Source organism: Cuculus canorus, chromosome 4 (assembly GCF_017976375.1).
Source record: "Cuculus canorus isolate bCucCan1 chromosome 4, bCucCan1.pri, whole genome shotgun sequence".
Taxonomy (NCBI): Eukaryota; Metazoa; Chordata; class Aves; order Cuculiformes; family Cuculidae; genus Cuculus; species Cuculus canorus.
Window position 1 is genome coordinate 67,442,111 of NC_071404.1, and position 21,525 is coordinate 67,463,635.

The following is a 21,525-nucleotide window of genomic DNA, read 5'->3' on the forward strand; positions in this document are numbered from 1 at the left end:
TTACAAGTTTTGGGGCTTGTCTGCTTTAGCTTTTGAGGTTTCAGAGCAAACTTTGGATGGTCAGATTATCAAATTAACTGTGTGAAAGGGGTTTCTTATTGGTTTTGGTATATCATTTGTTTGATCCAATATAGTAATTTCTGTGCACTCAGCAATGAAATTATTGCCTTGTTGTATGGGAATTTCTCAAGTGTGACGTGGCCAGGACTACTCGCTTTGACAATTCCTCATTTTTATTTCATTTTCTGTAACTTCTAGTGATTGGTGTAATTTATAAGATGCTATAAATTGCATGGATTGATGGCTTTGTTCCTCTGACATTGTGGATGCAGAGGTTTACTGTGTGTCCTCTTTTTGAGCATTGCCCCTGATTCTTAAGCTATTTACAAGTTAGGTGTTTTGGGTTTGGTTTTTTTTTTTTTTTTTGCTGTCAGCTTTTGCAGTAACTTAATTTTTCACTTGTTAGACTTGTACTGTGTTTCAAAAAAATAAAAAGTTAATTCGCCATTTCATCTACAAATGTCAGTATGGATCAGTAAAAATTCCCGGGGGAAATGTCTTAAAAAAGAACTTTAAGTCAAAAAACTTTTAACAGAGTATGCTGTGGCTTTTAAGTACTGGAGGGATAGTGACGTTTACTGGTATATTTGAGGAGTTGCCTGTGAAAGACCACCTCTGTGGCTTTGGAAGCATTCATGGGATTCTGCAGTGATCTTGGCTGATGTATTTCTGTACATATAACTGATTCCATGTTCGAGCTGACTCCCTTAACTTTGTTTTTTTGATTAAACCAAAGGGAGGCCTTTTTGAAAAAAAGTTGTGTGTGATGCTACTCTGGCTGCAGTCTCGCTTTTGCAGTTGCGTCTGTTGTAGGTATTGGTATAAATCTCTCCCTGGGATTTGCGATGCCAGCTGAATAAAAGAGGGACATTGTTCCCAGTACTCTGACATTTCTTCTGAGTGCTGGGGGAACAGCTGCCTCTGGTCACTGCTGTCCAGTCTGTGGCATTTGTCTTTTCATGTGTGGATAGGGGTGCATGCATATTTTTTTTGAAGTGTTGATTTTATTTGTTTGTTTTAGAACTTAAATGAAACTATACTAAAACTATTTGCAGATTTATATCTAGAGTTTTGTTTTGAAGCCAGTAGTAAATAACTTCACTCTGAGTCTGGCCTGGCAGAGGTTACACTCTGCCATCCTTTCCCCTCTGTTTTTTCGATTGTTGTTTTTAATTGTGTTGAACTGTGTGTTTGCTTCTCTATTAACTTGATAGGTGCTTATGCACAGGGGGATCGACTTAAGATTCAGGGGGTTGTGGCACTACTGCGCGTTCATCGCAGTTGTGATCTAAAGGGTTTTTAGGCTTCTATGGTAGCTGCTGAAAACATAAGAAGATGGTTTGGATTTCTTGGAGGCAGACGCTTGGGTACATAATGTAGGCCATATAAATGTACTATTAAGCATGTGAATAAACTGTTAGGTATTTTGCAGCCTTTATGGCGAGTGCCCTATCACCTCTACATGCTGTGATATATCTTCTTAACCAGTGAAACCTGTCAAAAAGCTGAGTCTTGCGTCTTTTGAAGTGGTGAACAGAAACTTCTTGCTCTTAGGGCAGAGACGGTGGCTTCACGATCCAGATTTTTGGTTTCGTTTTTTTTTTTTCAGAGTGGGAACACCTGGGCTTATTTTTGTTTTCCCATGAGATGTGTATAAAAATAACGGATGATGCAGTAGAGCCATTTTCCGTGTTGTGAGGGATATTCCAAATGTCTCAGAACTAGTTTCTCTCTCCATTTTCCCTGACCGTGAGGAACAAGAGTGGATGTCAGGTCTGTAACTAAATGGTTTGGTAATCTCTTTTGGAATGGTTAGGTGTTTTGTTTGTTTTTTTTAACTCTGATGTCGTTCTGGTTTTGGCTTTGTTAAATTTGAAGTGTGTGCTTTTCTGTTGTGATTTCTTTTTTTTTTTTAATCCTTCTGCACATTGCCCTGTAATTCAAAAAAAGTCATAGTTTGAACCAGCTTCTATGCTGGCCTATGGTATCACTGGGGGCAATCTGGCTTCTTGTAAAACTGAATCGTCTCTTTAAGAATCTAATTGGCTTTTGGTCATTTTGTCTCAGTCAGTCTTGGGAAATGTGAATATTTGAACTCACTTCTGAAAGTGGCTTGGCAGTTTTTACAGAAGTCAGATTAGTTGTGACTTGCTAGGGAGAGGATGGGAAAGAGATGCAATATTCTACTGAAATTTGAGGGAGAAGCGAGGAGAATTCCACAAGGACATAATGTTTAGGAAGGGGGGAGGTACTTGACTCATTCATTGTCACAGCCCCAGGGAGACAGAGTAGGACCCAGAACTGTATTTAAACATCTAGTTTATCACCTGTAATGTTACAATTTTAAGTCAAGAATATAAGCTGAAGTCTAGACAAATATTAGCATCCTATAAGGATATTTGAGGGACTATACGACCTGTACGGAGTTCGGTGATAGTCTTTAGATGCTTTCCTGGAAGAAGTTGCTGCTAGTGAAGCTTCGGTGTTTGTAGATTGTTGCTGTTGGTGGGGGATGTCAGACCAGCTGAGAGGGAGCTCCCAATAAGGCTTGCTCCTCTCATTCTCTTATAGTTCATTCTGGAGTGATAACATCTGGGATACCAGTTGGCCCATCTCCTTTACTTTGGTCAGTGATGCCCGATGGTCACAGACACAGTGGATTGCTTCCTGTCATCGCAATCCCCACCAACATGTAGGAATCCAGAAAATCCAGGGTTATAGATCAGGATGTTTCCATCACAGAAAACTCATAGTCTGAATCATCCAAGTGCAACATATGTAGATTTCTATTCACAAATCTTATTAATACTTTTGTTTTGAGGATCCCCTCTTGAGTCTTTGTTCTGAAATCTGATAAGGGAGGGGATGACCAGGTGTCAGTTTAGTCATCCTGAGAGGTAAACGAGTGGCAGAGACATAAAGGCTCATTCTCCCCGACTCATCCTTGCTGCACAAGTGGGCTTTGATAGGGATGCTGATCTGGAGTGGCCACCAGAGCTCCATCTGGCCCCTCTCCAACCCACATCCCTCTGCAGCAGCTTCAAGAGAGGGGGGGATATGTCAGTTCATTGGGAAAAGGGTGCATCTGCAGGGATCTAACATACGCTTGGGTGTGTGGGCTGTGTTTCTGTGTATGTCTTAACTTTGGACTTCTAAACCAGACTGATCTGAAACTCTTTCAGCTTCCCACTTGCTGGCCAGTGTCCTTCCCTTTTTCCCCACCCTGGCAAGTTTTAGAAAAGGTTGCTGAACAGCAAGACTCTTAATATGAGCTTCAAATCCTGTTATATAAAGACTCTGGGTCTGTCATTTATTCTTTGCTTGGGCTGTTCTGTGCCGTCAGTCTGCAGATAACATCCTTTTAATGAATGTTGAGATGTAGCATCTCGCTTATTGTTCTGTTTATTTTCCCCTGTAAGGTTCTCGCTATGAATTTCTGCTGGAACTGGAAAATGAGCGTTATGATTCATGTTTTTGTATTGCCCTACCTTCACTTCTGTAGGTAATTGGTAATTCATGCAGAGATAAATCAGTGCAGAAGCCATCTAAACTCCTTGTAACCTAGGAGACAGAGAAATAGCAGCTTTTTGACATGATCTGATCTAGTACACAGTATTAAGTGTTTTCAGTTGCTACAGTTTGGCAGCTGTTTGGCCACCTGTGTGGGATTATAGCACATAAAATATGGATATACAGTACATTTGGTCTAGTATGTGATCGTTTTATTTGCGTTGATGTACTACATGAGAACCAAATTAGCTTTGTGACATGCTTAAGCTATGCTGAGATGCTACATGAAGCGCTATGTGTTCTTTCATAGATCCATGTTTGAGTTACAGGAATAATGGTGATAAAGTAGTTGGAGGCTGGGCTTCCAAATTAAAGTATAATTTCCATTCTTTGGACTTCTCTTCCAGGTTGTGATTGCTTGGCAATGTTTCTAATGTAGATAAAAACTGGTAGAAGTGGAAGAAGTCTGTTTCGAGTGAAAGTTATTTTTCTTTTTCCCTTTTTCTTTCTGATTGATTATTTTGGTGCATTCAGCTGTTTTTCTGGTTTATGTATTTCTTTTGCAATAACATGGTAATTGATAAGCAGGAAAGGAGAAGCTTCTTGTGCTAAAGGCTTGGGGGGTGACAAGCGTATTTGGCTCCGAGGAGACTTGGTGGGAGACATTCCAGCTTGAATCTTATTTGGGGACTAGAGAAGGTCTGTTTCCTCCTTCATCAAGGCAAATATTGATAATAGAAGAAGTGGTGCTAGCTTTACAAATGAAACAGTGGAAAATAAAGTTTTACTGCATTTTTTTTTGGTGCTATTACAAGTGAAATATTTTTCGGTATGAATCATGCTTTCTCATGTCAAGTTGACTGCCTATATAAGCAAAAAATGCCTTTTTTTTTTTTTTGTAAATCACATATATTTTTTCCTTTGTTTTGGAATATATCTTGTGCCTATTGTGACTGATTTAAGACAACCTCATGTTCTTCAGCTTTCTTTCACGAAGATTAGTCATCTAAAAGCCTGCTATCAGAATTCTCTTTTTTGTATGTAAAGGTCAAAAATGGGAATAATTTTTTCTGTCAGTATTTTGGTTGGTTGGTTGGTGTGGTTTTGTTGTTTGGGTTTTTTTTTGGTTTTTTTTTTTTGTTTTTTTTGTTGTTTTTTTTTTTTTGTGTTGTGTGTTTTTATAGTAACCTGCTGTCCACTGAGTGGCTGCTGACTTTCCGAGCTAAGTTAGTACGGTGACATAATTGATGCCCTTCTGGGCATATTTTTATAGCATGCTGAAAGATCCATAATACCATGCTAAATTAAACATTTTTAACAATTTTTACATGAGTTTTTCAGTCGATTTCCCATTAGAGAGGACAGTAATAGTAATTTTTGCTAGTATACCAAAACTATTGTGCTTAGGAAGATTTCCATGCCTGTTGGAAGCCCAGTTGCTCTGCATGAATCTGAGCTAATTTTTCCCTAACTGTGCAAGGTTAATTTAGTTTAAGCTGGCTGCTTGCTACTGAAAAACAAGCTCATTGACTTTACCTGCTGGAGTATTAATGATAAAGTTTTTTCTTCAGTATGTGTTGGAAGATGTGTTGGAAGATCTTATTTTCTTGCAGACCTTGGTGATTGTGCTGGCTTTCTAAATAGATGGATTTTATTAAGAGTGTTGGGCTAAATTCTGTCTTCTGTTACCAAGCATTGATCTCAGTGCAGTGACTTGCAAGGGTAATTGATATCAGATTGGGTTCTTACGTCTCACGTGGAATATGTGCTTTCTGTTGTGAGACTAAGAAGCCAAACTTCTTGGTTTGCATCTTGAAATAGTAAACTGCTCCTCACAGCCCAAGGTTTATGAACGCAGATTGTTTGTATCTTCCAAAGACAGGATATGAGTAATAATATTTATTCAGAATAAATAAATAGCAGTTGTTTAGAAACAAAGCTCTGCTGTTAATCTAGTTTTAAAGAAATTCAGAAAGATGGAGGTTGTATGTCTTTTGGGTCCACGGTATACCCAAATCAAAGCATTATGTTGAGGAACATCATCTTTTTTTGGACTCATAGGAATTGGTTCTCTAGGAAAAAAAAAAAAGATGAAGTGCTACAGTGCTTTTTATTTCAAAGAAAACTGTGTATTAGAAATTAGATGTGTGTTTGTCAGATTTGTATTATGTTTGCTTTGATTTTAATGGGCAATATGTTTGAAAGCTTTATGAAACTAGTTGTGAAATGTTATGAAACTATAGCTTTGTGAAATTACTGTGAAACCAGTAGAACAAAGAAGAAAATGTAATTAAAAAAAACCAAACCTCCTAATTTAATAGGAAAACAGTAACTTTAGAAAAGCCATGCTAACTCAAACCTGTGTCTCAAAAAATTAGTTGATATTTGACATCAGTGAGACGTTAGCTGATGGGAAATACTGGAGGAAACTATTTGTTTTTAAAATTGTGTGAAATTTAACAAATTGCAATGAGCCAAACTGAAACCTTATTATTTTAGCATTAAAAGTTAGTGCGAAACTTGTGTTATACGGCAGTATTCAGTGTTAACTTTTCGAAGGTCAACACATTGTGACATCTGTTGTGTTCACCCAGTGATGCCCTCTTTTGATGTAGGGATGTTGCACACAGTTTCTAAATGTAGGAAACCTTTGGGATATAAACTATGCAAATAACTTAAAATTATTTTGTGTTTCAGCCACCACTGCATAGCTGTTCAACAGAAGTGGATCGTGGATTTGAGTCTTTGATAACCTGAGGCTATCAGCGTTACTGTCTTTGGGATAGACAACAACTCTCAAAGCGTCTTCAGGGAATGCACCATGACATCAGCAGTGATTGACACTGGAGGTCCTGGCCGGGAGTTGGACAGCAATGGCATAAAAAATGAGGAGGTTAGAGAAATAAATAGCATTTATTTACTAACAAATGTTACACCTTTTACCTTAATTCAAAAGAAATATTTACTGCAAACTTACTGTGAAAGCAAGTGAAATGGACTAGAGATTGTTGTGTGAAGAGGGAGAGAGCAGTCCAAATTTTCAAATACCTTTTATTAGAAGATGCTATTTTCACAGAGAAGTGGAAGCAGTAAGTTTTGAAGTCTGCAATACGACTGTAGGCTGGGTTTACAAAATGAAATTCTATACTAAGCACCTCTTTAAAGACCTCAGATGTATCTTGTGGTGTAGAATGTGATCAGGAGAACAATACTAGGACTGCTTTCAAAGTTAGCCAACACAATGTATTTGTTTATATTTTGCATCCTTATCAGCAAATAATAAATACGTCTCACTGTGCTGTAGCTTGTAATAAATTGAATCTGGCAGGGTTCCACTTCTGCAAGACTTCTAACAGGTTACATACGCTGTTACAGTTATTTTCATCCTTAAATAAGTAGCGGTGGCCGTATGGGCTTTGAAGTAGCCAGTTCTTTTGTGATAGCTTATCTACTTAATTCTGAACCTGAGAGTTCATAAGGTACAGGTCAGATGTAGGTATATTGCAATACACATCCAAGGCAATGATTATGTTTCATGGAGCGGAGGGAGAAGAAATACTTTCCACAGCTGAATATCTTAATTAGAAAGCTTGCTCTTTTTCAATATCTTGAAATATGTTGTCATCTATCTGATGGTTTAAATTGTAAGTCTTAAAGCCAGGAAAATGTCTTTGAGATTCAGGAAGGTCCTTTTGATAAGCTATCTGTTATTGTTTTCTATCTCTTGCTTTAGAAGAAAATTTCCTTTAAGGCTCTTTAAAATTATTATCACTATTCCATAAAATATGTGAGAGCAGAAGAGGAAAATATTGATGTAGAGTTCAATAGTGCAGTACTTTAGTGTTTTCTTGGTTTATTTTGTGTTTTTTTTTTTTCTTTCTGTAGGAAAATGAGCCAATCTCTGAATTCCCAGCAGTGATTGTGGAGCCAGTTCCTAGTGCCAGACTAGAACAGGGTTATGCTGCTCAGGTCCTGGTTTATGATGACGAGACTTACCTGATGCAAGATGTAGCAGAGGAGCAAGAAATTGAAACTGAAACTGTGGAAACAGGTAGACTTAATTTTAGTCTTATTTTCCATGCAGTTATCTTGCCTTTAGAAGTCCATAAGGAATATAACTTTGTATTTACCCACGGAATGGAGATCCTGACCTGGGTTTGCATCCCTTCGCTTTTAGTCTCAGTCTTGCTTAGCTTCAGTGGTGGTAGGGTTGAGGCTTAACAGGTAATAATGTCACCTTAGGTTTAGGGTGTAACACCCTGTAACCTTCATGAGCAGGCAGATCTTCATTTATATCTTCGTTACCTGTTTCTGCAGGGGGTTAGCTAGGCACTAAACTGTGAGGTTTTAAAAATCAGCTGAGCCAGGAAGCCGGTTAGAATTAGTTTTATGGTGTGTCTGAGCCAAAGAACTGCAGAGCAGCTGGCAATATGAACCACACAGCTCTATTAACCCTTATAAACTTACCCTTGTAGCTTGCTATCCTGCTTTTTTGGTCCTGGAGTGGTTTTATTGCTGTTTTAATGGCAGGAGTGTGTGGCAGAGACAGGGGAATGGAGCTGGGCTGTCCTTTTATGGGCAGAAAGCCTGGGAGATTGAAATGAACTCAGCTGTGTGGTAAAATAGCAAGTTAAGGACAAAGAAAGGAGTAGAGCTTTGGTGTTAAAGCCACTGACCTGTTTAGAGATGAGCGTGTATCTTCCTGTATACCCCTCTCCAATGAACACGATTAGGAGCTTTGAACTTCCCAAGGGAGAACAAAGTCTGTTTAAACTGTTGGAACAAACAAAAGTTGTGCTTCTATGGGAGGCTAATGACATCTGACTGCCAGGCTGCTGCGGTGCTGCCATTCCTTTTGTCCTTCCCACTTGCTTTCTTGTGCTGCTTCTCATACTTGTTGAATACTCTTTAGCCATTTCAGTGCGCTAATTTTGCAAGGAAAACTAGCAGAGAAGCTCTCAACTGTTCTGTGTTTTTGTTGGGTTAACTTTCTGCTGGGTTAGCACGCTGCCTGGGCTCAGCCGAGGGCTAATGGGTGGGGAGTACATAGAACCGGAACCAAACGGAGGATGGGTCCTCTGGTTCTCGATACTGAACTGGTGAGACCACTTGACTAGAACATGGATAGCATATGTTCCTGTCCTTGGGCTGCCTAATTTAGAGTTGGAATTCGCATTCATGACGTCAGGCCAGCAAAGCAAAGCTGATGGACTCTTCTCTTAGTTGCTTAATTTTTTAGCCCAGTAATTATATGCGTTCGCATCAGATTGGGTAGGTTTACGTTCAGGTTTCTCCCTAAGCAGTGGATGCAATCGCTCATATGTTTTTCTGAATCTGGGTGTTAATCTCCTGCAGCACTGCACCAAAATTCACGTGTGTCAGCTTCATGAGATGTACACGATCTAATGGTTCAGGTTTTGCGAGAAGACTTGCAGTTTCTATTTACTCAAATATGCTTTGGATTAAAGACACTAGCAGAAGTTCAACAAATTAATATAAAGAAAATACACAAAATGCGTACGTGTGTGTGTATATATCTATCTATCTACTTTTAACTATGATAATAAAACTTTCAAATTTATGATAAGTGAGAAGTGGGATTTTTTTTTTCCAAGAAGCTGGGTTTTATGAATTAAATTTCTGTTTGAAAACTTCTAGTAGCTTGTACTTCGAATCCTTTTGCATTCCTATGTATTGTTTTTCTAAACATTAAATATGCTACTTCTTGTAAGATTTTAGTAGATTGATGGATAACACAACTTTTTTTTTTTTAGGATAAAGAACTATTGCAAATGAACTTGGTGTTTTTAAGTATCATTTTATGGCCACAACTAACTGGTGGCAGTGACATAAAAAACTTCTAGGTCTTCTGTATGAATTTTATTGTAATCTACTGTTCAAAGAAAGAAACATGGCTGCTTCCAAGTCTTGATCTGTGAAAGTAGAGTCTTAAAATGTGTAGGATAGTTTATGTGATAATTTGGTGAGTTTATGGCAGGAGATGGTAGGAGAGGTTGTCTTGACTGCACGTAGTTTGGTGGGATTTTGTCTGTGTGTGTTAATTTCACAATAACTTCCAGTTGAATATGTCCTTAAAAATTTATTATAATAATAAAATATTAAGATCCGTTAAGATGTTTAAAATTCTGTTTTAATAGTTTTTATATAAAAATGAATGTGCACTAAAAAGCCATTTTTCAATAGTGTACAGCAGAAATTCAAATTGATGAAGATGTTAAAAGCTATTAATGAATATTATAATTTGTGAGTGCAGAAGGTCTTTGGAGAGAGAGAGGTAATCTTCCCTTGCACAGCATACTTGCAACTTTTAATTAGTGTTTGTATAGTGTATACACTATTAATCCACTGCTGTTTACATGGTGTAATTACGCATGACAGCAAGTAATGATTCTGCACAGCACTTTCTACTGTTGGTGAGAGAAGTGCTCGGCTTAGACTGTTCCGAGGGAGTTTATCAGGTGGGGCATGGGTTCTCACTGACACATTTTGGTACTACCAAGAGCCTTTCTGAATTCATTGCTCATACAGAGAAGTAAAAAAGGATGGAGGGAGCGTATGAAGGCCCTGAGGAATATTCATTTCAGTAATGCGCCGTTATTAGCAACGAGTTGCAGGAGTGTGTTTTCTACTTTTTAATTTTTATAGGGGAAGGGAAGAGATCTTCTGCTGTGGGTAGGAAGCAATTTGATGTTGGAGAGGTGGTAGAATGTGCCATAGTAAATGTTAACGAGAAAGCAGGCTAAAGCAGAAACAAGTAAACAAGGTGTAGATAGATGTAATGTTAGATTTTTGTGCATCTTGGGAGAAAAATCCATTGTTGTTAAACTAGTCTCAATTCTACTCCATTTGTGGTTTGCTGTTCTGTGATTGGATTTGAGACTGTGTAGGCAGGAAGGACTGTCAGCACTGGTCCAAGGACAGAACCAGGAGCTGTGATGTTGTTTTGTGTTAAAGAACATCTTGCATTTATGAAACCACAGTTCAAATAAAATGTCCTATATAATCAGTATGAATAGCTGTATCTATAAATACTGATGAATTTTTTAGTCAATTCTAGTAGAATATGGGGGAATTTGTGTAGCAGACTCCTGGCAGCACTTTTCCCACTAATCTGTCTAGTTTCATTAATCAATAAGGATCATTAATTATAATTAATCTTTTAATTGTAAAATTAATCCATTAACTGTAAAAGTAAAACTGAGGAGTCTTTTAGCAAACGAGAAAGACTTCATGGTTCAAGTTATGTTTTTTGTCATATTCCAGAAATAGATGCCTGTCTGCTTGGAATAGAAAGAAATCTTGACAAAGGATTTTTCTAGGACAAACGGAAAGTAGGAATTTTAATCTTTTCGTGTGACCTTATGACACTGTCAGTGGAAGTAGTGAGTGCCTTTTGTAGTGTTTGAAAGGGAGAGTATAAGCTTCAAATTGTCACGGTGTTTAAATATCTTTTTCCATGTGTATGGTATCATTCTTAGGAGTGGAACCTTTATAGACTACTGGGGACTGAGTTACAGTCTTAACATTTTGTTTACTGCAACAGTGGCATAAACAATACATCCTAGTTTATCTAACAACAGAAGCTGCTGATTTTAAAGCAGCAGTCACTCTGAAATTAATGGTTGCTATAGTTTTGTTTGTCTGTCACGACAAAGAACCCAGAGCGTGGATGAGTAGGTGGGTTGTCTCATCTTTGGATTTAATGTATGTGCAGTGCTGAGGGTTCCGCAGTCGTGGTCTGCAGCTCTCATACCTGGATGATGCCTAGTCTCTTAGTCAAATAAGGCATTAGGTGAGTATTTGAGTAGGATAATGCTGGTTTAAAAGTGCCGAGTTATTTGAAATTAGTTAGTAGTTTCTGAGCTCCCTTCGCACTGATCTCATGCCAGCACCGGTCCTACTTTTCTTCTGTGTTACCTCACTTATGATGAATTTGCAAAGCTGGTGTTGTTTGTTGCTTACAAATCTTGTTGAGCAGCAGGCAGCTGTTAAGCAGACCTCACTGTTAGTGTAATAAACCTTGATGCCTAAGAGAGGGATACCAACTTCGTATTTCCAATATAGACCCTGATGTAATTGATTCAGTGAATCTAACTTCTTGTATCACTATTATTTTTTCCCTTATTTTTTTATTAATCATCAAATTGGCAAGTACAGGTTTGGAATTTCCTTCTCACAACTTTAAAGAGGAAACAGTAGTGCTTTTGAGAAGCTGAGGTATCATTTGACTTGTGAACTGTCATCACATTTTTAAACTCGATGTTCCATCAGAAATCCTCCCTGTGATGCAAGTTGAAAATTTGTTTTAATTCTAAAAATGTTATTGCCACAGGGAGGGTAGAAGATCTGCATGAAAAAATGGGGATCTGAAAATTAGCCCCTCCAGGATTATGATCTGATGGAAAAATATTGAGCTACAAAGACAACAGCGATGGTATGTTTGTCTATAATCTCTTAATTTTATTTTTTTTTGCACCAGAAGTTCAGTTGAAACTGTCATGTAAATTGATAGTCGTCCTTAAGGAGGGAGGAGGTTGAATAAAGTGATTTAGGCTTAGCTCCTCCCCTAATTTAAACAAATGCATGACTTTAAGACAAATCTTCTTTTACAGAGGAAATTACAGGTTACTGCTTATACTGTTCTCACTATGGGAACCACCTTTGTATATCTATGTAAAGTCTGTAGTTATTACTTGTTCTTCTTTCTGCCTCTGTGTGTCTTCTTTGTGATGATTAAAGCTGCTTCCTTTTTGACTTCTTTTATGTGAATTTGAGAATATGACCTCTTTTGTTTATCTCAGATAAATTTTCATCAGTTGTTAAATATCATATACTAAGGACTCAATATTAGATCTGGTTCAAACCTTACCTTTGATCAGAGCATGTGTGTGTGGGGGATAAACAAAACAATGTTATCATCCAGTCTGTCCAGACATCATTTGATTAAACTGCCTCTTATGAAAAATGAGTTAACACTAACATCTGGTGTACGTTTGGTTAGTGCTGACGTATCGTGTTGATTGCACTTCATTTCCTTACACTGATAGCTTGATTAGAATTCTAAAAGTGGAGAGCAGTTTGCTTTCGAAGACTGTGCTGGCTACAAAAAATAATTTGGACATTCTAAAGCTTGGTTAAACTCAGCTTAAGTTGGTACTGCTTTTGTCGAAGAGCTAAGATGAAGCCCGTTAGCTAGATAAAAGCAAGATAAAACTTTGTGTGCAGTACTTGCTCTGCTGCAAGAGTTGGATGTCTTGAACACATTCATGGGTTAAGAATTTATCCTTTGACTGTGAGTTAATTTTATTTTCAATGCCATGTTACTACTACACTGGTGTGAGTTCTCACTCTGGCAAGAAATCCATCACGTTTTTGCTGGTGGAATATTGATGACTGTGAAAGAAAATGATCCCCCTGCCATTGTACGTGCAATTGTATAGCACTTGGAGCAGTTATGCCAGGGGCATATCCATCTGTTCTCAGTAACGTTCTTAATATTTTTATATCTGCATATTAAAAGGGAGACTGTAGTTGACAAAACATTCTAGGAGCACGGTAAAGCCATGTGTGTTTATAAGGACTAAAAGTCCTGCTCAAAGATTCTGCTCAGTGGGCTTCCAGAGCAGACTTTTATTGTTATCAGAGAAGCCTTAAGGAATTGTAAATGCTACGTTTTGAACACTCTGCTGCTAAACAATGGCACAGTTCATTTGCCAACCTGTTACCAATCTCAAATGCTGTCAGTTCTGTAAAATCATGTAATGTGTTATGCCTGATTTTTAATCATCTGCCCTGAAATGAAAGAATTTCATTATAAGGCAGGAAATTGCATATGTCAGTATTTTCTTTTGAGATAGCCAAGTTTTTCTCATTCCACATTGACAAATAATAATGCTGAAATTTAGGCACTTGCTGTTTTGAGTAATTCCTTTTCTGTGTGTCAAAGATAGTATCACATCCTAAAATACATTTGCTTTTCTGTATGGAGTCGCTGCTTGCCATAGGAATGGTGGCACCAGGATCCTGGGTACACCTAAAGGTGTAGATTGTGGCAGAGTTGTGGCTTTGGCGTTAGTAGACTTCGTATGGTGTGGTCAAGCAGATAGGTTTGGTGTGGTCAGTTGGCATTTCAGTATTCTTCCTCTTCTGTTATCCTTTGCAGTTTCTCGTGTGGGCTGCAAATACTGCCCTCAGATAGATGGCCATCCACCCTGAACTACTTAAATGAAGTCAAATTGTCTCTGTGAGAAGAGGTAGCTGCTTTATGATTATTACCTTTTCCCAGGGTAGCTTTGTCATGCTGGAATACAACTGGTATCCTCTGTGCCTCAAAGTAATTAAATACGTGGGTTTTTCCTTTCTGGTTCATCATTCGCTGTCAGTGAAGGAAAAAAGTGCCATTGGAAGGTTGTACTTCTGGCATTTCAGAAAGTTCGGAAGAGTGTTTTCCAAGAGAAACTACAGTCTATCACTGGAGAATGTTTTCAGTGTGTTTGTCAAGATGGTGGGAAAGGCAACTCTGTGTAGGAGGATATGGAAGGGGAGGCTGACAATTCCTGTGAATTGCCACTGAATGCTGTGTTAGTTCTGAGGACTGTACAGGGAAGTGCGTAAGATACCATGCACTTTTGCAAATAGGAAACCTTCCAGGAATTTAATATTTTTGAGTTTCTGAATTCACTGTCTTGCATACAATTAATCACATCCAACTTCTTCTCTGTTGTTTTCAGTCTGACAAACAATGATGCTGTTGAGGGGATCTGTTCCTATATGTTTTTTCTACCTTTTTGGTGCCAGAGAAAGATAAGTTAATCTGAAATTTCATGTGGTCCTTCTACATTACAGTAAATATTTCTTGCCAACCACCACTCTTTAAATAGATTTTGTAGCCTTCTTTGTTACCCTTCTGCCTAGAAAGGAGTCTTTAAAAGAGATTAAGAAGTTAAATGCATGTTTACACCTTTCCCTATTGACTGTATTTTTTCCCCCTGAAATAGAAAGATTTTATTAGCATGACAAAGCATTGGGTGTGAAGTACTGGAAGTCACATAGTTCAGACACGTTGAACTGCAGGGGGAAATCCCATTCGTCCCTAAAGACAGTGTTGTGCTTTAATACTAGTGCAAATAAGTTGGGTACAGGTCAAAATGATCACTTCATAGATTTATTGTAGTTGTTCACATTATAATCTTGAAAGGCTTAGCCTTTCTGCAACTGACTGGAATCCGTCCGGCAGCCAGGGATAGCCTCCCTCTGTGCGATCAGAGAGAATGAAGTATCAGAATAATGTGAGCAGCTGTTGGAGGCCGTTTCATGTGAATTGGCAGCCACTGCGCTACGTCTGTTCTCAGAGTAGTAAATAAATGCCACTTAGAAAACTGGTATTAAGCGAAGACGTTGATAATTTATACTCTTCATTCATTTTGGACTCGTCATGTTTGTCAAAAATTACACATGCAGATTCCTTGAATGCACTTATTCAGGGAGTCCACATATCTTAGGCAAAACGTCCTTCTGCCCGTAGGGGGTAAAGAGAAAAACTCAGATATGAATCAAACACTTCAGTTTGTGACTGGCAGTAAACAATCCTCACTTAATTACGTACTGACCAGTAAGGCAGCAAACTGTGAATGCGTCTTTTCCAAAGTTTGTCAGTGTGAACTCCTGTTGGCACACAGGTCTGGATTTTCAAAGGGATTTAATATCCTGGTGCACCTTTTGATCTGCATCTGAACTGAAAAAAATATTTTAAACTGTGTTTTATTGCTGTGGACATAACTGCTTGAAGGGAGAAGTGTGGGTAAATTAGGATTTTGAACAACAGTAGGCACACAGGACAAAGCGATGTGAGCACTCAGTGATTTCAGCATGTAAGCTGTACCTACAGCACTGTTCTCCCTGGACTGCGATGTGTGAGGATTGTACTTCAATTTGAGCATGTTTTAAGGAAGGGCTATGAAGTTTTATTGCGCATTTAAGTGTTTACCTACTTAAAATGCCTTTACTTGTCCTTGGGCTTGTCTCCACTAGAAAAACGTCTGCTAGAGAATACAGCAGAGTCCTCTAGTGGAAATATGCTGACAGAAGGAATTCTTGTTAACACTGCTGTTCCACCTCTCTGAATAACAGAAGCTGACAGGAGCACTCTGCTGTTGGCAAAGCTGTATCTGCATGAGAGCTTTTTGCCGTCACGGTTGGCTGGAGAGTGCCTTTTTTGTCCATGCTTCTGGCTGGAAAGAGCTCGGCTGGCAAAACTTTAGCACACACCTACCCTTAGATACTGTGGCTTGAACGTGAGAATGAACGATCTCACTTGCAGGTCCTGTTGTTATCTAATTTTATGATGAACTAATTCAGTCCTTACAGCCAAGGATAGATGAGTGAAGTCTACAAACTGTGCCTGCGTTTTCATTTGTGTATATATAGGTATTAAATTTTACTCCTAGAAAGCCTTTAGAGTTGCGGTAGCAGTACGAGGAACCTGTTAAAGGTGGTTTGTGCTGGATGCTAGTTTGTCATTTCTGTGCTGGGGAAAAGCGCTTCTGAATTCTCGCTTGTGGTCTAGATTCTAGGACTACTAAAACACTGGAGGGGGGAGAGAGAGATTCCTTGTTGTTAGATTTATGCAGCTGGTGCCCTTGACCTTTTTCTAGTGGAGCTGTGAAGCTGATGTGCATGAGGAAGTATCTTTGAACAACAAGTGGTTGCTTGATCCTAACAGTGGCTTTGCAGTATGGATCTGGTCAGGTGCGTGTGGTGTTAGTGATGGAGTTCCTGTGCCTAATCTCCATGTGGGACATGGTTGGCTTTTTTTGGCATAGCTACTCTTTGTATACAGCTTGGAAGTTTTAATTGGAGAATAAGCTTGGAGAATATGTTCTTGTGGTTGTTGCCTCTGTCTGGCTGCAGGGACCTGGCAGGGAAAGCTGTGGCATCATTAAAGCCAGTTGTTCTTCAGATGGGAGAGAGCACAACCCTAAAAGGTCGGGTTTTATTGTTGTTGGTTTTTAATTAAGAGAACAATGCAACTTCTTTCCCACAAATCTGCTTGGAGGCTGGATTTGGTAGAATCACTAGGTTGGAAAAGACCTTTGAGATCACTGAGCTCAACCATACCTGTCCGTTACTAAATCATATCCCTAAGCACTTCATCTACTTGTCTTTTAAATACTTCCAGGGATGGTACCACCTCCCTGGGCAGCCTCTACCAGTGCTTGATAACCCTTTCTATGAAGAGATTTTTCCCAGTGCCCAGCGCTTGATAACCCTTTTGGTGAAGAGATTTTTCCTGATGTCCAGTGCTTGATAACCATAGAATCATAGAATCGTTTGAGTTGGAAAGGACTTTAAAGATCATCTAGTTCCAAGACCCCTGCCATGGGCAGGGGCACCTCCCATTGGATGAGGCTGCTCAAAGCCTCATCCAACCTGGTGCTGAACACCTCCAGGGATGGGGCATCCACAGCTTCCCTGGGCAACCTGTGCCAGTGTCTCACCACTCTCATAGTGAAGAAATTCCTCCTTATGCTTAGTCTAAATCTGTCTCTCTCCAGTTTATACCCACTGCCCCTTGTCCTATCACTACAAGCCTTTGTGAACAGTCCCTCAACCCTTTCGGTGCAGAGATTTTTCCTGATGCCCAGGGCTTGACAACCCTTTTGCTGTAGAGATTTTTCCTGTTGTCCAGTGCTTGACAACCTTTCTGGTGAAGACATCTTTCCCAATGTCCAATCAGAACCCCCCCTGGTGCAACTTGTGGCTATTCCCTTTCGTCCTGTCGCCTGTCACTTGGGTGAAAAGCCACAACCTCCTTTCGGGCAGTCGTAGGGAAGGCTGTGGGTGAAGGATGTCGCCTCTGGCTGCCCGCACACGGCACCTCAGGCGTCCTTGGAGCCGGCTGGCACTGCACCCTGCCGGCAGCGCGTTGCCCGGGGTGGGGGGGGTTTCCCCACGAGGAGGAGGCGCTGTGTGCCGGCAGCGGGAGGAGCGGGAGGAGCGGGAGCTCGGGGGGGGGGGGTGGGGGGTGCAGTGGCTGCGGGCGGTGCCGAGGCTCTGCCCCTCCGCCCCCCTCCGCGCGCGGCTGCCGGCGCGGCACTTCCTGTCTGAGCCCGGCGGCGGAAGGATCGTGCGCGCGCGCCGCCCATCAGGAAGCGCCGCCGCTGTTGGTGCCGCCGCGCGCGCGCCGCTCCATGGTCCGAACCTTTTCTCCGGTAGCGCTAAAACATGGCGGCGTCCTTACACGAGGGACCCACCAACCAACTCGACCTCCTCATCCGAGCCGGTAAAGCGGCACCGCGCGGGGGTGTGGGAGGGTGGGGAAGAGAAAAGGGATGGGAGGGCGCTCGGTCTCCTTGGAAGCGCCGTGTCCCTCCGCCGCCACCAGCAGCCCCGCGGCGGAAGTTGTGGCGGGAGTTTTGCGGGGTTTTGCGCGGCGCGGGAGAGAACCAGGAAGTGTGAGAGTGTGTGTGTCGTTCCCCCTCCTCCTTTCTCCGTCCCCGTCCCCCCCCGTGCCCTTTTAAACTCGGCGGGGCCCCACGTGTGCGAGGTTGGGGGGGGCGCCCCTTCTTCCTCTTCCCCCCCTTCACCCCCCTCCCTCCCCGCGCGCTGCGTAGCGGAAGCGGCGCCTTTCGCGCGCGCGCCCCCCCTTTGCTGCTTCTCCTCTCCCCTCCAATGGGGGGCGGGGGCGTGGCGAGGCGGCAGCCAATGGGCGCGCGGCGAGCGTCTTGCGTGCTCGCCGCGCGCCCATTGGCTGCCGCCTCGCCCTGCGCGCGCGGTCGCGCGCAGAGTTGGAGGGAAGCGGAGTGTAAACACGGAAGTGGAAGGTCGCGCGGCCGCTGCCGCCGCACGTGGCCGCCCGAGGCCGCCCCGCGAGGCGGAAGCTGCTTCTGCCAGGTCTTCAGGTACTGGAAGGTCGCTCAGAGGTCTTCTGGGAGCTTTCTCCAGGCTGAACAAGCCCCACTGTCTCAAGCTCCCCCTGTCTTCCTATGGGAGGTGCTCCAGCTCTCTGCTCATCTCTCTATCCTTCCTCTGGACCTGTTCCAACAGCTCCGTATCCTTCTTATGTAGAGGATTCTAGAACTGAACACAATATTCCAGGTGGTCCTGCAACACCATGATAGTGAAAGGAGAAAATCAGGCTAAACAACAGGAGTAGGATTAGTCTGATTAAATGCAGGTGTCTACACTGTAGGCATCTTCAGCTGAAGAAGTAAATATCAGCGAAGGTTAGGGTGAGATTCATTTTGTTCTAAATAGATGACAAATTCAGCTTCGCTGAACACAGAGACTGGATATCATCACAGCAGCCAAGACTACTAGGTCAGACGAACTAGTGAGAAGAACTTGTTGTGAACCTGCTTGGAACCAGGCATGTTTTGACCTCCTTTGGTTTTGTTAAATCTGCCACTTTAGACAGCAGGGTGCTGCAGTGATCCTGGGATCTGTTTTTAAGTGTGGTGCAGCCCTGGAGAAAACATGAGTAGAGTTACACTCCTCACAAACAGGAATTCAGACCTTCAGTTCTCCACAGAACTCATACCAACTGTGATTTTCTTTTTGTTTTTGCCATGTAGAGCTCAGCTTGTTAAAGTATTCCTTGGAAATTGTACACAGCAGTGCAGTGTAGTAACGAGTTGTGCAGGTTGTGCCTGCGCATGAATTAAGTAAGAGTGCACCTCAGTATTGATTTTGCATTGACATGGCACTAGGTTTGTGCGAGCATGAGTGTGTACAGTGAATGCTTTGTCATTTACCAATGTATTAAGATACTCTTTCAAAAAAGCAAGGTAACTCGCTTAGTCTTCATAATGGCTTATTTTAATTAATGTGAGAAAACACCCAGAATTGTTTTGAGTCGGGGGAACAAACCCCAGACACGTACGAAGAACCTCACCAAAAGCAGTGAGGAACTGTTCTGTTGCAGAGCAGAAAAAGTGAAGCGGATCCAAAGGCTTTAGACATGGAGAAGACAGCTTTACTTTGGTGGTAGGACACACCTCTGATTGCTGTCAGGGCTTGCTTCTGCAGGAGATTTCAGTCAGTTGGTTTTTTACCTTTGATTGTCCATTAATGGAGAACGTTTAATTATTCGATTATTGTGTCAGCGGCTTCTTAAGTCACTAACTAGATTGCTTGTGAGCCAACTCTTAGGTAAGTAACAAATGACCTTTGTATTGCTCATTCTGATGTCCTGAGCCCAGCCAGCTTAATTCTTTTTGATATTTGCATTGCAGTCAGGGATACAGATACCTACATGCGTCTAGTATTCCCATCCTTAGCTATCAAGATACCATATCTGTTTACTTATTTATGTATGTAGATGGTATCACGTGGATTTAGGAGAGGAATCCTTTATTCTAAGGGGTTATATTAATTATGCCTTGCCTTTTCCTGTGGCTGCCAGCCTCAGTGTTGACAAAACTTTGGAGTGTTTGATAACTGTGGGAAGAAAGCTGGACCGAAATTGTTACTGTGTAAAGTTGTCTTAATTGCTGATTGTAAGAGCAAATCCCAAATGACTTTTCCAAGATGTTTAGGCTTTGTAGCTAATGTTTTTCTCAATAATGGGCTGATAACTTATGCTTCAGTGGGAAACACTCTCAAAAAGTGTTTTGAGATGATTGCTTCCATCTTCATTAGTGATGTCCGGTATGCAGTGCGTTATATATCATCCTTAACCTGTGTGCAGCTGGAAGTCTCTTGAACTGGCAAAGCCAGGCTTAGGAAATACTCAAAACGTCGAGGAATTATTCTTCAGTTTTTTAACAAATGTGCACCATAAAACAAGCAGTAAATGGAAAGTTTCCAGTCAAGTGTTGCATACTAGAAGATTTCTGGGTTATTACCTGCGTGGACAACTCAACTGTTTTTAATTAAAGTGTAGCTTAAGCACTGTGACTACCTTCCGCTGCTGTTTACTGTGGTCTTTAAATGCTGAGATAAAACAAGCATGTGAATGCCAATAAACTTTAATGAGGGCTGTTTGTGTGTAGTTACTCTTGACTGAGTTCCATGCTTGGAATTGTGAATTCTTCATTAAAGTATTGCTTTGGTTGCCGGGTAGTATTAAAGGATAAGCTATTGTAAATCAGGTGCTACAGTTAAGCGTTGACCTTGTAAGTGCAGACATTGATAGGTCTTCAGATAAAGAGCAGGGGAGCTGTATCGCAGTTTCAAAAAGTACTGTTTTTAAAATTTCAGTCCCCTTTTTTCCCTCTCATCGCTTCCTTTAATTCATTTTGCTGCTCTTTTTGTTTTACGTTAAAACTCAGCACAGTTACAAAATTGATAGGTTGCCAGTATTCTCTTCTGTAAAGCTAAGTACAACCCTGTCAGACTTAATTCCCAAGTTTGGTATTTTGAAACAGCTGTTGAGAGCCTTGGATAATCTACTGTACGTGGTATTTGTTTAGAAAATGGAGCTAGAAGACACTAGGTCGATAGTGAAGATAGACATCAAACTACCCTCGTTAACTGTTTACATTTTAAAAACTGAAATTATTCACTTTCCCAAGAGGATTTCTTCTTTTCTGAAAACAGACCAGAAGCTTTTTTTAATTAACTGTGTTAAAATAAAGTGCCATGGCATCAGATTTATTTGTAAGATGAGATTTGATTTAAAAGAATGAAAGATAAGTGATATCACTAGCTTTGATGCGTTCTAGATCGACAAACTGCATTTCTCGTGTTTCTCAGTTAATGAAGAATGAAAAATCTACTTTCATTTTTTTCTACTTTGCTTCATTTCTGTAAGTGATTTTTTTCCTGAAATGAATAGCTACATCTACAGCTACATCTGAAGTTGCTTACTCAGGCAATACAGTTTATTTTACTTTTGTGAGTCTTTTATGTAGAATCGTAGAATGGTTTGGATTGGAAGAGACCTTAAAGATCATCCAGTTCCCACCCCTTGCCATGGCCAGGGACACCTCCCAC

General features: G+C 40.8%; 1 protein-coding gene across 4 annotated transcripts in view; it reads left to right on the forward strand.

The window, feature by feature from the left end:
- Nucleotides 1-21,525, forward strand: part of ELF2 (E74 like ETS transcription factor 2) — a 37,394-nt gene that overhangs the window by 4,330 nt on the left and 11,539 nt on the right. Inside the window, exons 2-3 of one of the 4 annotated variants that reach the window (XM_054064559.1) lie at nucleotides 6,268-6,463; nucleotides 7,456-7,621. In XM_054064559.1, coding sequence (XP_053920534.1) covers nucleotides 6,392-6,463; nucleotides 7,456-7,621 — 238 coding nt within the window. In that variant the 5' untranslated portion in view covers nucleotides 6,268-6,391. Of the gene's footprint in view, nucleotides 1-6,267; nucleotides 6,464-7,455; nucleotides 7,622-11,923; nucleotides 12,026-17,671; nucleotides 17,873-21,525 lie in introns of those variants that run through there. The other 3 variants (XM_054064561.1, XM_054064562.1, XM_054064560.1) reach the window with 3 other exon arrangements.